This window comes from Psittacula echo (assembly GCF_963264785.1).
Source record: "Psittacula echo genome assembly, chromosome: 8".
Taxonomy (NCBI): Eukaryota; Metazoa; Chordata; class Aves; order Psittaciformes; family Psittacidae; genus Psittacula; species Psittacula echo.
Genome location: NC_137744.1, coordinates 24484756 through 24503727, shown reverse-complemented (window position 1 = coordinate 24503727; position 18972 = coordinate 24484756). Strand labels below are relative to the sequence as shown.

At 57.8% G+C, this 18972-nt stretch overlaps 3 protein-coding genes across 6 annotated transcripts in view; 1 reads left to right on the top strand and 2 right to left on the bottom strand.

The window, feature by feature from the left end:
• The window catches only part of ZMYM3 (zinc finger MYM-type containing 3), a 32856-nt gene extending 21627 nt beyond the window's left edge, over positions 1 to 11229 (top strand). For all 4 annotated transcript variants that reach the window (XM_080625134.1, XM_080625135.1, XM_080625136.1 and 1 more), the window contains 12 exons: positions 2983 to 3041; positions 3529 to 3697; positions 4582 to 4697; positions 4839 to 5013; positions 5558 to 5704; positions 6514 to 6617; positions 7158 to 7326; positions 7448 to 7599; positions 8054 to 8168; positions 9062 to 9316; positions 9404 to 9521; positions 9924 to 11229. In XM_080625134.1, coding sequence (XP_080481260.1) covers positions 2983 to 3041; positions 3529 to 3697; positions 4582 to 4697; positions 4839 to 5013; positions 5558 to 5704; positions 6514 to 6617; positions 7158 to 7326; positions 7448 to 7599; positions 8054 to 8168; positions 9062 to 9316; positions 9404 to 9521; positions 9924 to 10122 — 1778 coding nt within the window. In that variant the 3' untranslated portion in view covers positions 10123 to 11229. The remainder of the gene's footprint in view (positions 1 to 2982; positions 3042 to 3528; positions 3698 to 4581; positions 4698 to 4838; positions 5014 to 5557; positions 5705 to 6513; positions 6618 to 7157; positions 7327 to 7447; positions 7600 to 8053; positions 8169 to 9061; positions 9317 to 9403; positions 9522 to 9923) is intronic.
• Positions 11230 to 11755: 526 nt separating this feature from the next.
• On the bottom strand, positions 11756 to 12652 carry LOC308224647 (gap junction alpha-3 protein-like; the record flags this gene model as incomplete). Its single annotated transcript, XM_080624797.1, has 1 exon — positions 11756 to 12652. One exon carries the CDS (start codon positions 12650 to 12652, stop codon positions 11756 to 11758), a length of 897 nt encoding a protein of 298 aa, XP_080480923.1.
• A 939-nt stretch (positions 12653 to 13591) lies between these two features.
• GJB1 (gap junction protein beta 1) lies at positions 13592 to 14431 on the bottom strand (the record flags this gene model as incomplete). Its single annotated transcript, XM_080624774.1, has 1 exon — positions 13592 to 14431. The coding sequence occupies one exon, from the start codon at positions 14429 to 14431 to the stop codon at positions 13592 to 13594; it is 840 nt and encodes a 279-aa protein (XP_080480900.1).
• Between the last annotated feature and the right edge of the window lie 4541 nt (positions 14432 to 18972).

Here is an 18972-nt window from a genome sequence, read left to right as displayed (position 1 = left end):
GAAGGTGCTCGTAGTGACAGTGACAAGACATCGCTTGGCCCTTGGACACTTGTGTAGTCTCATTCTGCTTGGTCTTTCATAGGCCACGATCTTCTAGATAATCTGTGTGATCTTGTTAAAATACCTGCGGCTCATGGTGGGACTCGCTTTGGTTCGTCAAGCTTCAACAGATACATGCATCACAGGCTCAGGGCTTTGCCGCCCTCTCTGGCAGCAAAAGGCATGAGGTGTAAAACCCTGACTGGGGTGCACCAAGGAGGGGAAACCAAGACAATCTTCTGGCGAGAGACCTCATCCTCCATCTCTAGACTCTTCCTGGTTCCTCTTCTGACAGCACTGGACTGAATGCAAGATGGGGGAAGCCCTGGATGTCAGTGCTGCTTAGTCAGCAAAGCAGAGCTGCTCTGCCAGAAGCAGCAGGTTCCCCCAGCAAGAGGACTCCCAACCTGCCCTCCAAGAGCCACCCTCCATAAAAGGCTACATGAGGCAACGGCTCAAGTGGCAGCACGCTGGAGTGACCTGAATAAAGAACTGTTGGTTTCTATTTTCTGCTGGCAGAAAATTCTGCACTCTCTCCGGGTGCCCCGGGAAAGTCTGCTTGATGGGAAACAGACTGTCCTGCTGCCCAGGGGAGGAAGAGGTGTTAAACTTGCTGGCTCCTGTAGCTCATCAAGTGATTCTACAGCCCTAGCCATGCTGTTCCATTTGCCCGCTCCTTTCAAGGCATCTCACTTGTGAGGGACTAGTAACACTGCTTTTGGGACACAGGCACAGAGAGCAAGCTCTGCCTGCAGAGGGAAGCATGTTTCACACCATTTCTCCTTGGAGCTACGGACCACAAACTGAGAAGTACCTTCACCACCACCACCCTCTGAGCCCCGTCTCTGCCACATCTCTGGAGGTCCCTCGAGAACTTTGCTTTTCGGCATGTCGGGCACCACGCTTCACCATGCCACAGCTGCCTCTCCATGCACCCTGTGAGGCACAGGGCTTTGAGGGCAGCCAAGGAAAAGCTTGTCAGCAGTGGTGAGCACTCAGCTGAGCTGAGATGGTCTGCCCCAGCAGCTGCCATGCTTGCTGAATGACACTGGTGGCACTGGACCCTCTGTGTGTCCTGGCACACTCATTCCTTGCCAGTTGTGGGATAGCTGTGGACACCCTTGTCCCAGGACTGTGCCATACTGCTAAGCTTGAGGAAGCGTGATGGAGCCAGGGCCTGCCATGTTGCTTACACAGTTTTCCAGCCCAGAATGCTGTGTGTGGGATTTTGGGAGGAGCAGCTTGTCAGTGTGTGGTGAGGAATAGCTTCTGCCTGGTCCAGCCAGGGTCTCCTGTGGACCTGGTAGCTGTGTTGATAGCTCACAAGGGACTGTCTGGATTTCAGGCCCATCTTGAGCAGAGTGCTGACTGCTTGCTTCTTCTCCTGCAGCCAGTCGTTGCCTAAAACCATTCATTCCTGTGACCCAGTGGCTGCTGCCACCCCAGTGATCTTGTGAGTGCTTGCTGGCAATAAAAGTGGCCATTCCTTTGCTGGGAACAGTCTGTGTGATGAGGGATTGAGGAGCTTCTGCCACAGAACTGTGCCCAGAGACTTACAAGGGGAACTGGCTCTGCATGGGGCCATCCAGCTGGTGAGGACAGAGGGTCAGAAGTCATGATTGGTGCAGGCAATGCAGCTCCTTTGCAGCTCCTGGGTGGTGTTGGGATGAGAACAAAGAACAGGCTACAGCTTTCCTGGAAGCCTGAACATGTAGCACATGGAGCTTTGTGGCAGGAGGATCTTGTTCCCCTTAGCTCTGAATCATTGGTCTCTGGGGTAATCAACTTTGCTTTTGATTCTGCTGTGGCAGAAACTCTGCTAATTTCCCATAGCTTGTCTTTTCTCATTCAAGCCATTGATGTCTCCCACCTAGACCTGCTGTCTGTCCACTTTGGGCTGGTGAGGGAGAGTTCTTGGACCCATTGAGACTGTTGCAGATCCTATGGCTGAATGCTCAGCTGCAGGCTAAGGAGCTTCCTCCAAAAGGAACTTGTCCATCCCCATGTGGTGGTCAGCAAATGAAGCCTTCTGGGCCTCCAGTTTTTCAAGAGCAATCCTGCGTTTCCTTGGGACAGAGGAAAGCTGCACAGTGCGAATGTCCATTGGGTCTTTCCTGGAGAGCCTATCTGTGTAGGAGGTGCAAATGGACCTGCCACTCCCTATGGGTGCTGAGACCTGCTGTTTTCCTTGCAAGTTTCTCCTTCATGCATGGCCCGTGATTCATCAGTGCTGTAGAAGGCAGTTCTTTTTCCCAGCCACATGGGTAACCAGGGCTCACTGGAGACTTGGATGAAGGTGCTCTTTTAGCTCCTCAGCGTTTGAGATGGGTGCAGGTTCTCTGCAGCGCAAATGAGCTGGAATTATCATCCAAGCCAGGATGATACTGTCACCACTTGAGACTAGTGTCCACCACATGTGCCTCTTCCCTGCAGGTGATCCCCTCTTTCCTAGGGGAAATCCATTGCATCCCTTGGGCTGGGGCAAAGCTGTCTGTGCTTTCTGGGATATCTCGTAGCGCTACTGCTAGCTCTGTCACCTTCTTCCTAGGGATCTCGAAGCACTTTGCCAAGATCTTTGTAGCAGGGAGATGGAGGCACAGGGAAGGGCCATGGCTCGGTACAGCAAGCCAATAGGCAGAGCTGGGAGTAGAGCCCTGGATTCTCTCTACAAGGGGCTGGGATTTCTCCTGACCTGCTGTAATGGGGATTGGGTGGACTGTAAGGGAGCACAAAATGACATGGGAATAATTTGATTTTGTAGGTGTAGTGTCTTCTGAGCTGCTAGGACTAGAAATCGTGGAAACATTAACTGTTCCTGGAGCGGCCAGGAGCAGTTTCTGGGGAGCTTGTCCCTGTGCTCTGGCTGCTGCCACCTTCAGTCCCAGCATTGGGGCCTGTTGGCCCAGGAGCTCTTGAACTTACAGCTGTTGCTTTCTCTTACAGGTCAAACTTCAGAGCCAAAGCCACCTGCTCCTTCCCTACAGAAGGCAGAGACTAACACGGTAAGGCACATTGGAGGTAGGAGTTTGCAAAATAGCACAAAGGGGCTGTCCCAAAGAGACGGCAGATCTGCCATTGCTCAGGGAGATTTCATTCCTCTGCTACCAGTGCATTGTAAGACGGCTGAGTAGTGGAAGCTGGTAAGAGCTGCTGGGGAGGACAGCATCAGCGTATCTCCTGCAAGGAGGAAGAATAACCATTGCCTGGGAATTGATGATAGGTGCCCAGTCAGCCTGCGACTGTGCTCCCCTGTGCCTGGGGACAGTCACTTTCCCACCAGTGCCAGGCTCCCTGCTGGCAGCTGCAGAGGTGCAGTACAGGGTTGCTGTAGTAGCAGCTTGGCAGTCCTTCTCCAGGTCTGTGTGTGTAGGTAGGGCACTGCCAGACTCCAGGAGGTGCTGTGGGAGTCCTTGCAGCTGTACATATGGTGGGGAAGAGGTGGTGCTGCCCCAGGTGGGCACCAACCTCCTGCTTTCTGCGTTTCCTCAGCTCTCAGCGAAGGCCTCCTCAGCCCAGATGTCTCCAGCTGCGCCACCACCCCCTGCCCCTGTGCTTCCAGCCACCCCTAGGAAAAACAAAGCTGCCATGTGTAAGCCACTGATGCAGAACCGGGGCGTTTCCTGCAAGATAGAAATGAAGTCCAAAGGATGTCAAACAGGTAGGAAAACAAGACATAATGACAGGATTGCAGGAGCTTTTTGAAAAGGCCAGTGCCACATCCCTGCTCCAGAATAAATGTGAATCCAGCTTGGAATGCTGTGTGGAGTGGCTGGGTTGTTGGCACCATGCTGAAGAGTCTCAGGGCACTGCAGGGCACACGCAGCAGGGTGGGAGATAGGGAGCCCATTTCCATCAGCAGCAAAAGGAGAGACACACAAAGCACTGCAGCATGATCACACCTCTTGTGGGACAGCTCTTCCTCTGGAGTTTGTCAGCTCGCCTGAGGGGCTATCTGCTGAGCAGGTTCCACTGTGTAGCTCCTTTTGGGCATGTGTGTGTGGTCTCCAGAATCTCTTTTATAAGAGCAAGTAGTGGTAGGACAAGGGGGAATGGCTTTAACCTGCAGGGGGGAGATTGAGATGAGCTCTTAGGCAGAAGCTCTTCCCTGTGAGGGTGCTGAGGCGCTGGCACAGGGTGCCCAGAGAAGCTGTGGCTGCCCCATCCCTGGCAGTGTTCAAGGCCAGGTTGGACACAGGGGCTTGGAGCAACCTGCTCTAGTGGAAGGTGTCCTGCCCATGGGAGGGGTTGGAACTGGGTGAGCTTTAAGGTCTCTTCCAATACAAACCAGTCTGGGATTCTATGATATGCAAGGTAACTCTCAGTAGGGCCACGTAAGAGCAGGGCTTGCATCTCTGCCGAGCTTCTCTTGTTGCAGGGCTGTTTGGCTTGCTGCTGATCCAGCTCTGCCCATGAGTCATAAAAGCTGGTGGCAAGAGGGGCTTGGTGCTGGATGGCTGGGGTATGGCAGTGCACAGCAGGGCTGTGGACTGCTGTGAGGAGCTGCTGGGAGCAGGCTAACTGATGTACTTTTGCTCTTGTCAGAGGCTGACTGGAAGCCCCAGGTGATTGTGTTGCCAATCCCTGTCCCGATCTTCGTGCCTGTGCCTATGCATATGTACTGCCAGAAAGTACCTGTGCCTTTCTCCATGCCTGTCCCGGTAAGCGACATGCTCCACCTGCTCATGTTTCCTTACTGTCTTGATCCTGCCTTGCTTCTGTGTCCATCCTCTTCTCCTGTCTCTGCTTTTGCACTTGTTGGCTGAGTCTCAGTTTTCTGTCTGGTGTGCTGCTGTTGACAGGTACCTGTGCCAATGTTCCTGCCCACCACGCTGGAGAGCACAGATAAGATTGTGGAGACTATTGAGGAGCTGAAGGTGAAGATCCCCTCCAATCCCCTGGAGGCTGACATCTTGGCCATGGCTGAAATGATTGCAGAGGCTGAGGAACTGGACAAGGCCTCTTCGGATCTGTGCGGTAGGTTGCTGCCATGGTTTGGTCTGGCCCAACAGCTGAGATGATGTGGGGTTTGCCAGCTCTTGAAGCTAGATAATCTGCCTGGACTTCAGCTCTCTCAAAGCATTCCAAAGCCTTTGAAAAGGCAACAGGAAAGAGCAAGTCCTCAACTTCTGCTGAGGAGGTACCAGGAGGGAAAAGCTGCAGCAGGGAGTGGTGTCTGCCACTGTTCCTTTTTGGGATGCCAGTCTTGTGGCACATGTGCAGCACTGTTTATTCAGGTGGCTGTTCAGGCTCTTGCCTAAAGCAGCTTCACAACCAGAAGACCAGCAGTCCTGACCTCACAGGTCTTTTTACTGGGGGGCTCCATTTCTCAAGCACCAGTGACGAGGGCTATGGCGAGGAGGAATGTCAGATGCCTTGCTGTCCAGGGAAAGCTGGGCAGTGCAGATGTCATGGACCTGCTCTGCTGCCAGGAGACTGACTTCATTTCCCAGCTGTCACAGGGAAAACAGAAAAAAGACTTTCTTGAAAGTTGGGTTTATGATCTGCTTTTGCATTGCAGACCTGGTGAGTAACCAAAGTGCAGAGGGTCTTCTGGAGGACTGTGATCTGTTTGGACCAGCACGGGACGATGTGTTGGCTATGGCTGTCAAGATGGCAAATGTTCTCGATGAGCCGGGCCAGGACCTGGAGGCTGACTTCCCTAAGAGTAAGCGCTGGGTGAAGCAGGCATGCAGGGCTGCTCATGCTGCAGCAGGGTCCTCCCACTGCCCTTGGCTGACCATTGCCAGCAGCATTAAGAGCTGTGTGAACTTGCCTCCCTATCCCCTCTGACTGAGCAGGATTGAGGCCAGAGACTGGGAGTTCTTGCAGATGACTGCTTGCAGCAGGGGTGAGGAGATCAGCACTTTTGAAGGAGTGTGTGTTTGCCTAGACTAACTGACCTGTTGCGATCATAGGTCTGCAGAGAAGGGGGAATGAGAAGCTGTTTTAACAGCACTAAGACCAGAGTAGCTGCACTAGTATGCTTATGGATGGTGATTTCAGAGGATCCAGCAAGGCAAGAGAGAGACCTGGACAGGACATGGCATCCTGTGAGACAGCAGAATTGCTCTGTGTTCATTAGCAGGCAGAAATGGAAGAAGAGGCAGGGACTTGCACGTGAACAGCAGTGCTGAGGCATGCTAGCAGCAAAAGACAGGGAATTGGGGTGCCTGTGCCATGCTAGCCTGGCACAAGAGTATGAGGAATGTTCCTCAGGTTTAAAATACGAATAAACAAAAAAAGCTGTCAGAAGGAAGACTGGGGGGCTCTGGTTAGTCTAAGAAAGCTTTGCAGCATCTGACAGAGCTGTATTTCCTCTGCTGGGCTGTGGCTAAAAGTTCATGCCAGACAGAGGTGGAGGTTGTGAAGTGTTCGGCTGCATGTTCCCTCTTCATCTTGCTGTAAGAACCAGGCCAGTGCAGGGAACAGGATGAGAAGTCTCAGCTGAGCCCTTCTGTCTGTGCTTACTTTCAGACCCTCTAGACATCAACCCCAGTGTGGACTTTCTATTTGACTGTGGATTGGTGGGACCAGATGATGTGTCCACAGAGCAAGATCTGCCTCGTGTTGTCCGAAAGGTGAGCTTTCAATGGGTATTGCCTGCTTAATGCTCTTTGGGCTTGGAGTAAGAGCTGCTCTGTGGGATGCTCCATCCCTGGCAGTGTTCAAGGCCAGGTTGGACAGATTCTTGGGTGACATGGTCTAGCGTGAGGCATCCCTGCCCATGGCAGGGGATTGGAACTGGATGATCTTAAGGTCCTTTCCAACCCTAACTATTCTATTATTCTGTGTACAAGGTGAAGTGTGCCAGAGGCTTTGGTGTTCTGGGAAGGTTGTGCCCTCTCCTTCTAGGGCATGCCTGGCCTGTGGGCCACTCATGGAATGAAAATGCTTGCCTGTCACTTCAGAGGAGCTTTGAATACCACAGGTCGTGTGAGAGCTGGCCTCTTTCCTGCCTGTGGTCCTCATAACTAATGGGCCTTGTTGGCAAGGATGCTTGCTGGCATGCGCACCGGTACAGTGGGGAGGGAGCTGGCAGTCAGCAGGTCTGAGGGGTGGCCAGGACTCCTGCATCTGTCCCGGGTAGGTGCCCAGTCTCACAGTACACCTCTCTGCAGGGGCAGAAGCGTCTGGTGCTCTCTGAAAGCTGTTCCCGGGACTCAATGAGCAGCCAGCCCAGCTGCACAGTGTTGAACTACTCGTACGGTGTGAATGCCTGGAAGTCCTGGGTGCAAGCCAAGTATGCGGGAGGAGAGACAAGCAAGGGAGAGGAGCTGCGCTTTGGCCGTAAGTGCCCTGTCTGGGTGGGGCTGAGTGGCAGGAACCTCCCAGGAGCTGGGTCCTGGGGTGCTGAGGTGCTCCTGCCCCTGCAGGCTGTTGCCTGAGGCTGCCGTGCTTGTCTCCTCAGCCAAGCCCATGAGGATCAAGGAAGATATCTTGGCCTGCACAGCAGCTGAGCTCAACTACGGCCTGGCCCAGTTTGTCAAGGAGATAACACGGCCCAATGGGGAGCGCTATGAACCAGACAGCATCTATTACCTCTGCCTTGGCATTCAGCAGGTGAGGGAGGGCTTGCTGCCTCAAGTCCTTCACAGCCAGATCTGGGGGTCAGATCTAGTGTGGGGTACCTTGTACCCTTTATTCTGCCTTCTGGGGACCAAGAGAGGCTCACTGAACTCTCCTTCAGTGCCTTGTCCCAGGGCAGCAGCCCACCTCATTCAGTCTTTGTTCCCAAGCCCAGTAGTAGGGTGGCAGCTATTCCCCAGCTTCGCACATCCCTGAGGAGGGCTGGGAGATCTCCCCAGACTCAGTCAGTTCTTCAGCACCAAGCCTTCTGTGTCATACCCCATGGTTTTCCTCACAGCTCTCAGAAGCAGCTGGTTTTAGGACTCTGCCCTGCAGCTCTGGTTTCACAAGGAGGGGTGCTTTTTGCGTGGGCTCTGGGCTCTCTGGCATGGGTTGGCCTTCCAGGTGCTACCATGTCTCTCTTGACTGTGTGTTCTGTCCTTTTTAGTACCTGCTCGAGAACAATCGGATGGTGAATATATTTACAGACCTTTACTACCTGACCTTCGTGCAGGAGCTGAACAAGTCCCTGAGTGGCTGGCAACCCACAATCTTACCAAATAGTATGTGTCTCCAGAGTACCTTCAGTCACCACATGTACCCAGTTTCTGCTTCTAGCCTTGGATCCCTCCAGTCAACCCCCTCAACCCCCTTCCTTGGTATAGGCAGCACAGTCTCACTGTGTCTTGGGGTCATACTGACCCATAGTGACAGCAGAGCTGGCCTTGTTTATGCTTCAGTAGCTTCTTGTGCCCACAGTCAGGGTAGCTGGGAGCAGAGCATGGCTGCTTTGAGTCCTGGGACAGTCTGAATCTTTACAACACTTTATAGTGATGTCTCTACCCTTTGGCAAAGAGGATACCAAGCCTGGAGGCATGTGGGCACATGTATTTGTGTTCCCAACACATGGGTGAGCCCCGCACACTGTACTACGTGTTGGCCAGGGTTGCTGTGCTGCTGCCTTGTGAGCAAACTAACTCAGAGCCTTGGCAGAGGCTTTTCATGATGCTGTAATCTGTGCTGTCTTCCCTGTTCTGTTTTGGCAGTGGTTAGTTCACAGGTCTAGACTCTGCATATTGGTTGTCCTGAGCAGAGGCATTTGGCTCCACACCTGTGTGTCTAAGCAGGACCTGGCGATGTCTGTCCTGCCTGCTGCTTTTCATTCATCTTGTGCTGAGTGTGGTGGAGCACTGGCCTGGAATACATTTATGGCCATCTGTAGGAATGAGTAGTTAGATTGATTGGGTTCTGGCCTGTAGTTTGGCTGTGCTCTGAGGTAGCTTGTGGCTGGCCAGAGCCAGCATCTAGCTCTGCTGATGGCTGTGGAGAAGTAACTTCTTGGAAAAGAGGGTGTTGTGAAGCATCAGTCTTTTGCAGTTAGCTTGCCTCGGCAGGATGAAGGGATTGCCGCAAAGGCACTGTTGATGTGACCCAGTTCTTCCTCTGTGTGTTGCAGACACAGTTTTCTCGCGTGTTGAGGAGGAGCACCTCTGGGAGTGCAAGCAGCTGGGTGTTTACTCACCCTTTGTGCTCCTCAACACACTCATGTTCTTCAACACCAAGTTCTTTGGGCTGCAGACAGCAGAGGAGCACATGCAGCTGTCCTTCACCAACGTGGTGCGCCAGTCCCGCAAGTGCACCACGGCACGTGGCGTGTCAAAGGTGGTGAGCATCCGCTACTATGCTCCTGCCAAGCAGAAGAAAGGCCGAGGTAGGGTCTGACAGAGCATCTCTGTGCCCCTCTCCCTGCCTCCCCTGTCAGATCCCAGCCACAATCCTGCTCTCTCCCCCTCTGCAGATGGTAGCTCTGGAAAGCGGAAACGTGAAGAGGAGGTACCGATGCTGGAGCAGCGAGAGAACAGGATGAACCCCCTTCGATGCCCAGTCAAGTTCTATGAGTTTTACCTCTCCAAATGGTGAGGCTTTCTCTGGAAAAAAATGGCATGTGCCATTTTAAGGCTACCTCAGTTTTGGTGGGACCCTGTGGAGTGGCTACTGCTCCCCAAACATTTGTCCTTGAGTGTGAAGCCTTGCCCAGGGTCTGCACTGCTTGTATAGACCATGGTTGAGAGAATGCTTCTCTCTGTCCCCTTCCACTACTTTCCTCTCTCCAGCCAGGCAGGAGTGTGCAGTATGAGTACTCCTGCAGTGTGAGCTTGACTGCTTAGGGGCTTTGGTCCTGAGCGAGGAGCTGCAAACTCAGTTTGTGTCCTCATCTTGCCAAAGGATGAGAGGCTGTGACAAGCCTTGAGCCCCACCTTGATAGCCTTGAGGGCAGGCCAGGCTTTCCCAGGGCTCACCTCACTCTCTCTCCACAGCCCCGAGAGTCTGCGGACCCGCAACGATGTCTTCTACCTGCAGCCCGAACGGTCCTGCATCGCGGAGTCCCCACTCTGGTACTCGGTCATCCCCATGGACCGGAGCATGCTGGAGAGCATGCTGAACCGCATCTTGGTTGTGAGGGAGATCTATGAGGAGCACAGTCGTCTCAGCAGTCTGGAGGATGACATGGACTAGGAGTGAGGTGCTGCCAGGCTGGCTATGCCCCAGCCCTGGATGCCTCATGTCTCTTGCCTCCTGCTACAGGCTGGGGGCTGTGCAGCGTGCGAGGGAATGGTGCTGCAGCAGTGCTGTCCCTTCATCATTACTGGACTTGGACATCCCATCCTGCTCATCACAGGCCTCTCCTCCGTAGGTGGCCACCACGCTCAGTCCTGCCCCCTCTTCCTGGCTGCTGGGTGAGCGTCTTCCCCAGGGCCAGCCCCCACAGCACAGGGGGGCAGAGCCCCTGGGGCAGCTTCCTTGCCAAGCCCTGTCCTCCCCTACCCAGAGCCCGACACTACTCTCTCTGAACTGCACAATATCGAAGAGCGTTGTCTGGGACCAGTGGCCCTGAGGTTTTTAGTTCCCCCTTCCTTTCACCTCCCCTGAGGAGGCTTCAGGTGCCACAGCAGGAAGGGTAGCTCTGCTGCTGCAGCAGGATGGTGGTTTTGAGCCAGTGGGGAAGGACCCCTGGCATCCTGAGAGCTGCTGTGTCAGAGAAAGGGCTTGTTCCCAGAGGTGGGAGAGGTTCCTGTGCTGGAACATGAGGGCAGAGCCCTGGCCGCACTGAGGGAACACCTCGTGTGTACACCACTGGGCCACCTGCCTCAGTTTTGTTAATGTTTTCTGAGTTGGTGGAAAACTGATGGAGACGGGTCTGTGCCATCGCTGCTCCCCTTTCCCCACTGTCCCCTGTCCTGGCCTAACCTCCCTTCCTGGGTGCAAGGTGCCATCTGTGGGTCCCTCTGCTGCCTCTGGGGGCTCAGGCAGCCGCTGGCAGAAGCAAAGAGCACTGCCTGGCCTGCGCCCTCCCTCCCACAGCAGCGGGATGCCCGAGCCTGGCCCCGGCTCTGCTGCTGCCTCCTGCCCCTCCTTGTGTTTTGGTCGGTTTTCTTCAGCTGTACATGGGTCTCCTATTGAGCCTGTATATATTGTTCTGGTCCCTGGCCTGGGGCCATCTGTTCTCTGTTTCTATGTGGAGAGTGAGCCACTCACCAGTCTTGTTGTAGTGATGCCAGGGCAGTAGGACTAACCCTGTGTCTCTGGAAACCATTCATTTCAAATAAAGATGCGGAAAACTTTTGGCAGCCCCTGCTTCCCCTCGGCAGACAGGGTGGGCACTTCAGGAGAGCGGGGCTAGTGTCCCACTGCTGCTGCGCACCTTGCTCCTGTCCAGCCCTGCCTGCACTTCCTACCTTTTCTGGCCACTGGTATACTGGCAGCTCGGGTGCGCTGGGATGGCTTCTGACCCTGTACCTGTGCGTACCACCCCTTGCCCATAGGGCTGCAGCGGCCCTGCCATGGCCGTGCAGCCTGTCCATGGGATGGACCAGCTGGAGAGCGATGCTGTGGTGACTGTGGGCAGAGCAGGAGGCGAGCGACATGCAGTAGGTGTTTTATTTGCTCCCCCTGGGGTTGACAGGCCCCAGCCCAGCCCTGCTCTCAGCGCCCCTGCTCCCAGGAGCACAGGCTGTGGCTGAGCCATGGTCACGGAGCCCCTCTCATGCTGGCTGTGGGGTTCATGCCACAAGCCTGGCAAGGCCCAGAGACAGAGCCATCACTGGCCACCCATGCACTGCCCATCCCAGAGCATCCTATCAGGCCCTGTTCACACTGCCAAGTCTGCCCCTCGCACCTTCCTGTGGGACCCACTGGCCACCCCTAGCCATGCACCCGCCTTCTTCAGGGGTGCTAGGCTGGGGGGGGTTCTGTCAGGTGCTGTGGGGCTGCTGCTGCCGGGCAGGGTGAGGCGGGAGCTGCAGGGCCCTGCAGGACCACCAGGACTGGGCAGGATGCAGGACTTGGGGCCTGGCCCCTTCCAGCACTTGGTGAAACCCAGATGGTAGATCTCCACCACGTTGAGCAGCAGGGACACACAGGCCACCCCCAGCATGAAGAGGATGAAGATGGTCTTCTCGGTGGGCCGGGAGATGTAGCAGTTGACGGTGTTGGGGCAGGGCCAGCGGCTGCAGGTGTAGAGGGGCTTCAGTTGGAACCCGTACAAGGCGTACTGGCCCACAATGAAGCCCACCTCCAAGAGAGCCTTGAAGACAACATTGCAGACATATGTCCTCAAGATGGCTCCCCGCATGCACACCCGTCCCCGCGTGTCCCTGGCAGGGAGCCGGGGTTGCCTTGAGCGCTGCCGCCGGGCCCTGCTGAGGGCCCGTGCCACCACTTGCTGCTGCGCCTTCTCCTCAAGATGCACCAGGTGCAGCATGTGGCCCAGGTACACGAGGCTGGGAGTGGAGACGAAGATGATCTGCAGGACCCAGAAGTGGAGGTGGGAGATGGGGAAGGTGCTGTCATAACAGGCGTTCTGGCAGCCGGGCTGCTGTGTGTCACAGGAGAAGCCAGACAGCTCATCACCCCAGACACGCTCAGCGGCTGCCCCAAGTACCAGGATGCGGAAGACGAAGAGGACAGTGAGCCAGACCTTCCCCACCACCGTGGAGTGCTCCTGGGCATTCTCCAGCAGCCGCCCCAGCAGGCTCCAGTCCCCCATGGCACGTGCCGCCGTGCCCTGCAAGACAGCCGGCCTCCAGACGCGACCAGCCCACAACCCACCGAGCCACCACCCCCTTCGCTGGCCAGGCAGATGTGCAGGGACCCCACCCAAGGCTGCCCCTGGGCTGTCCTCACCCTACATCCCGTGGGACCCCCTAACCTGTCATGGGGAGGGCAGCAGGAGCAAACACCTCCGGCAGAAAGCAGCCCAGCCAAGCTGGGAGCACCGCGGGGGCAATGCGGCAAGGGGACCCCTCACCGTTGGCCAGCATGTGAGGCAGAGCCCACTGCTCCCACGCTGTCGGCTCCCCTCGGCAAGGTGCTGTGGGTGCTGCAAGGCCCCTTCCCGGCCGGTCTCTGGCTCCTTGGTGAGATTCGGATGGGTCTGCCTGTCTCTGCCTGTCTCTTGATAGGTGCAGGCTTAGGGAGGCATGAAGCAGCTGTGTGCCCCATTGGTGGCTCTCACAGTGACTGGCAGATGAAACAGCCACTGCAGAAATATTTTACCTCTATTTTTGGTCTGGGCACTTTTCTAAATATATTCAGGGCTGCAGGGGCTGGTGCTGGTGAGCCCTTGGACACTGCTCAATGCCACCCAGGGGTCGCTTGCTCCTTCATGACAGCTGCCAGGGCATCATGGCCATGACCCAACCTGGGCACTGCAGCACCCACAGCCCCTGGGGGCACCCATCTAGGCTAGGGTACAGGGGCAGGCACCCTACACTGGCACCCAAGCCCCTGGCACGTCCCATCCAGAGCAGAAAGGAGGGAGGCAGTGCCTGAGAAATGGGATTTAATGGCCCCAGATGCCCTCCTGGACATCCAGAAGGGCTGAACCGGCGCCTGCGGGATGCCGTTCCTCAGGGGCAGGGACAGCACAGGGCCATGGGGCAGCTTTAGGGCAGGGGCAAGGGCTGGGGCCACCGCAGTGCTAGCCCTAGCAGGCAGAGCAGCGATCGCCCTTCTCCTGCAGCTCGGGGTTGCGCCGCAGCATGTCCTTGAGGGAGCCATCCTGCTCTGTCAACAGCTGGTTGATCTCATTCTGCTTGTACTCAGAGGAGAGCTTGTGCCCATAGAAGGAGCCCTTCCCTGATGAAGGGTTGGAGTTGTGCTGGCCTCGGCGGGCACAGGCCCTCACCACCAGGTAGACCAGCTCTGCCATGTTGAGGACAATGCAGATGCTGGAGGTGACCAGCATGAAGACGGTGAAGATGGTCTTCTCTGTGGGCCGGGAGATGAAGCAGTCAACGGTGTTGGGGCAGGGGTAAGCCTCGCACTTGACCAGCCGCATCATCTGATAGCCCGGGTAGAGCATGTAGAAGATGTACATAAACACAGCCTCGAAGAGCAGCCTGAAGACCACACTGCAGACATACGTCCACCACAGTGAACCCGATATGCGCATCTTGTGCTTCTTCACCTCCTCCATGTGCTTGGGATCTGCATGCCCCGTCAGCACCAGCAGCTTCTTTTCCTGATGCTGCTGGTAGGCCACATGCATAGCCACGAGAAGGGCTGGCGTGGTGACGAGGATGAGCTGCAGGGCCCACAGACGGATATGGGAGATAGGGAAGAAGTGGTCATAGCAGACACTGTTGCAGCCAGGCTGCTGGGTGTTGCAGGTGAAGGCAGACTTCTCATCTCCCCACACGCTCTCTGCTGCCACCACCAGCACCATTATCCGGAAGATGAAGATGACGGAGAGCCAGATGCGCCCGATGGCAGTGGAGTGGCGGTTCACCCCGCTCAGCACTGTGTACAGGCCAGCCCAGTTCATCGTTCCTCACGTCTGCAGGAGTGAGCAGCAAGAGAGTGTTAGGAGCCGGAAGGGCCCCTGGCTGTCCCAGCGCTAGTGGCAGCAGCTCCAGGAGAGAGCAGTGCCCTGCCGCAGCCCTGGGAGGGGGACAGCAAGATAGACCGCAGTGTGGCTCCCACTGCTGACGCGGCTCAGGGCAGGCAGGACACGGGTTGGTGCCAGCTGCTCCTGCCCTACCACCCCACACCGCCATAGGGATCCTAACCCACGCTGCCACAGAGGATGGGGGTGAAGCTCCCACACCTTTGCAGGGATGCCCAATCCACACCCAGCACTGGGCTCTTTGCTAGGGATGGACCCAAAGACCTGCACAGGCTCCTCTGCACCAGCACCTCCCTGCTCTCGTCTCCCCATTCCCTGCAGCAGTGGGGCCAAGGAGCCTCAAGCTGGCAGTTGCAAAGCCATACATTGCCACTCTCCTAGTGCCGTCCCTGCCCAGTGGGTGACCCCACATCCCAAGCACAGACCCCACCACCCTGCTGGGACCACCCACCAGCACTGAGCAGCCCCAGGAGCTGCTTCCCACCCTCAGCACGAGGCTGGGACCTGCCCCGGCCACCCCTGGTGTGGAGGGTCCCGGCAGCGCGTACCTGCCAGTGAGAAAGGGTCCTTGCGAGCTGCCCCCAATGGCCCCTCTAAGGTCTCATGTCTCCCACCGGAGAGCTCTGCTCCGCCTGCCCTTGTCCCTATCCGCCACTGCCCTGCACTGGAAGTCATATGCTGCTTTATAAACTATTTACATACAATGAGGCCTTTATTGGCCCCTGAACAACACACTTTAGCATTCAGATCCATCACCCTGACTTCCGCCCACCCTGGCCAAACAAAGTGCCTGTGTGCTGCATTCCCTCCACACAGCCCCACACCCGCTCCCCCCCAGCCCTGCACCGGCCACGGTCCCCCCTGACCACTGGCTGTGGGGTGCTCATTGCTCTGCCAATCAGGACCTGTGCCACAGGCACCACCGGGCTGGATGGACACCCCGCTGCATGCCCGCCCTGCAGGGATGGCACAGGGCATCATGACTGGAGCTGGGGTCTGGCTGCTCCCCAGCATGCTGCTTAGCAGTCTGTGGGGACCTGTGGGGCTAAGTGAGCTGGGTACAGCCCCCATGGGTCCCCCTTGTTCTTGAGGCTCTGCTGCCAGGGGATTGGTGTCAGCAGCGACAGCTGTGAGGGTGCTGGAACTGCCTGGACCAGGCATGTTCAGGCTGGAATAGAGCAATGCCATGTCCAGCTGTTCCAGCGACCCCTCGCATGGCTTCTGGAGTCTCCTCCAGAGCTCTCTGATCTTCCAGGCTGGGTCAGGCTCTCTTAGAATGAAACAGAATGGTTTGTGTTGGAAGGGACCTTAAAGCTCCTCCAGCTCCAACCCCTGCCACGGGCAGGGACACCTTCCACTGGAGCAGCTTGCTCCAAGCCCCTGTGTCCAACCTGGCCTTGAGCACTGCCAGGGATGGGGCAGCCACAGCTTCTCTGGGCACCCTGTGCCAGCGCCTCAGCACCCTCACAGGGAAGAGCTTCTGCCTAAGAGCTCATCTCAGTCTCCCCTCTGTGACACATGTCCCTCGGGTTTTGTCCCCAGCTTCAACTGAGGAGCAGCACATCCAGTAAAATCTACCAGATGGGGACCTGCAGATTGGTGGGGCAACAATGCCACCCCAATGGTACCTTCACCCCTCATCCCAGGGTGACAGTGCCTGGAGCTGCAGGAACAGTGGCAGGCAAAGCCCCTCTGATGGAGCTGAGGGGAGGGCAGTAGGTGCCCCAGCCAAGCTTTGCTCCTTGCTCTATGCTCACCAGAGCTCCAGCACCCCTGGCTCTACCCTCCCCAGACCACGGCCAAGCCCTTTGAGGCCCCCACCCTGGATCCCCCACCGCCCCGGGAGGCATGTAGCCAGCGCCGGAGCGGTGCTGTGCCTCCCAGGCTCTCACCTCAGCGCCAGGACAGGCAAAGCTCTCCGGAGAGCAGTGGCCTCAGCCTCCACGCAGCACCCTGGACTTTATACTGCCCTGCGGCGCGTCACCCCCCTCCCAAACAGCCTCGCTCCTTCCAGGACCTGCTCCCTGCCAAGTAAACACCACCGCTGTGTCCGGCCGGGCTCAGCCGAAGCACCCCACGGGACAACCTCTGTGCGGGAGGTCCGTCAAGCTCTCAGCCCCCCCGCCGCTATCCCCGCTGTACGTGTCCTCCCTGCCACGTGCCCCGCGAACTCCGCACATGCCCCACGGCGGGGCCCCGCTCTGCACCCGGAGCACCTTGATCTGCTGCTGCAGGCTGTCGGCTGGTCCCCGGGAAGCCACCAACACCCAGATTTAATGTGTAAAAGCACCGCGGGGAGAAGGCAAACAGCCGGTCAACGATTAACCGGGCTAACGGCCCGCTCCAAGGTCCCGCCGCCCAGCACCCTGCGAGGCGTCGGGACGTGGCGACCCTGCCCCGAGGTGGGCTGTGGGAACCCCGCACGGAACCCCCGGCACGGAACTCCCCGCACAGACCCCCCACGAGGACGGCGAAGTGGCACCGTGGGGCGGTGGGGGCGAGGAGAGGCCCCTCCGCAGCGTGGCGGGTGTGGGGGACAGCTGGGGCCGGGGGGGGCCGGGCGGATGCGGGGCGGGTGGGGCCGGCAGGGGCCGCAATCTCGGCCCGCGATAAGCCGCTGGGTGAGTCAGCAGCGCCCAGGGGGAGCGGGAGAGGCTGCAGCCGCCGGCACCGCCCTGGACCGCGATCCCCGGGCTCGAGACGTGCTGCGGGACCGGGGGGGACCTGCCCGGAGCGGGGTGCGGGGAAAGGGATGCGGCTGGGAAGTGGCGGGAAGAAGGCAGAGGGGACAGTTTGGACAAGGGGCTAGAGGGGCCAGGGAGGGAAGGGGGCATTGGGGGGGTGGTCCTGGTGGGGGGTCAGACTGGTGGGCACTGGGGCATTTGGGGCGGCTGGTGCAGGAGTCAGGCTGGTGGGGAGCACTCGGGGTGCTGGGAGCCAGGCTGGGGGGTCTGGGGGCAGCGAGGCCGGCGGGTTCCTGGTCGCCATTTGCGCCCGCCGTGGCAGTAGGGGGCGCTGCGGGGCCGGGCCGAGCGGACGGCGGGGCCGCGCGCGCCCGAGGGGGCTCAACGCATGGGAGCGGGCCTGAAAGCACCCTAAAAAAGGGAGAAACCCCGCGTCAGCGCGAGGCGAGAGCTGCTGCTGTCCGCTGCTGCCCGCTGCCTGCCCGCTGCTGCCCGCTGCCTGCCCGCTGCCTGCCCGCTGCCTGCCCGCTGCTGCCCGCTGCCTGCCCGCTGCCTGCCCGCTGCCGCCCGCTGCCTGCCCGCTGTCCTCAGCGGTAGGTTATGGGAGGACCAGAAGCGCCAGAGATGGGCGAGAGTGGGCAGCACCCTTCCCTGCCCGAGGCGGCCGCTGACCTTCGGGCCCGGTCTCCGGCACTGGCACCCGTTTGCAAAGCAGTTGTGCAAAAGCCACCGGTCAAGGGCAGGCTGTACGAAGCCTGGAGCTGAAGCTGTCTCCAGTGAGAGGAAAACTGCCCCACCTGTGCCCACAGGGACCAGAAATGGGCTCTTTGTTAATGATAATTACGAGGTTAATTGGGTATCTGAAGTTCTGAAGTTGCAAGTGAAGAGCTCCAGGACGTGGGCACATCACATGCAGACAAGCTGATGAGATGGGCAGGGCGGAGCCAACGTCTGGAAGGTGGGACCGGAGTGATGGGGCTACTGGCACCTTGCTAGGGAGAGACCTCAGAGCCCAGCAGCCTGCGAGGAAACCCATCTCCAACCACTGCTGAAACACCCCTGCTGCCAGGAGGCAACGGATGCTGCAGAGCAGGCTCTCAGGGCTCCCTTGCTCCTGCTGTCCTGCCCAGGGCAGGGGTGGCCCCAAGCATGGCTCAGCCTTGCTGCCAGCCTGGATGGCTGTGGATGGTGAATGGTGTGTGTGTGTATGGATGTGGATGGTGTAGGGGCCACCAGGCATCCAGGCTTGAGCTGATGGCAGGACAAGAGTCCCTGGATCAACACTACTGTACTCAGAGAGACAAACCCCCTGGTCTGAGTTACCTCTACTTGGGAAGGGCATTGGCAGCAAGTGAGCAACGGAAATCTTTTGTGCCACTGCAGCATGAGGCAGAGTGGGTTACGGCGCATGGTGTAACAGCTTGTCCTGCCACCGGTAGGTCTGCTGTCCTGGGTGCATCAGGGACCAGGACACTGTTCCAATGATGCTGCTGTGCAGAGCAGCATCCCTGCCCTTCTGCTGGCTGTGGCTCCTGGAGCAGGAAGGAGCCAGGCACAGTTCACTCATCCCCTCCCCATGCCAGGGACACCTTTGTGGTACAGTTTCCTCATGTTTCTCTTTGCCAGCAGCCCTGAAGATCATAGAATTATAGAATGGTTTGAGTTGGAAGGGACCTTAAAGCTCATCCAGTTCCAACCCCTGCCACGGGCAGGGACACCTTCCACTAAAGTAGGTTGCTCCAAGCCCCTTCCAACTTGGCCCTCAACACTGCCATG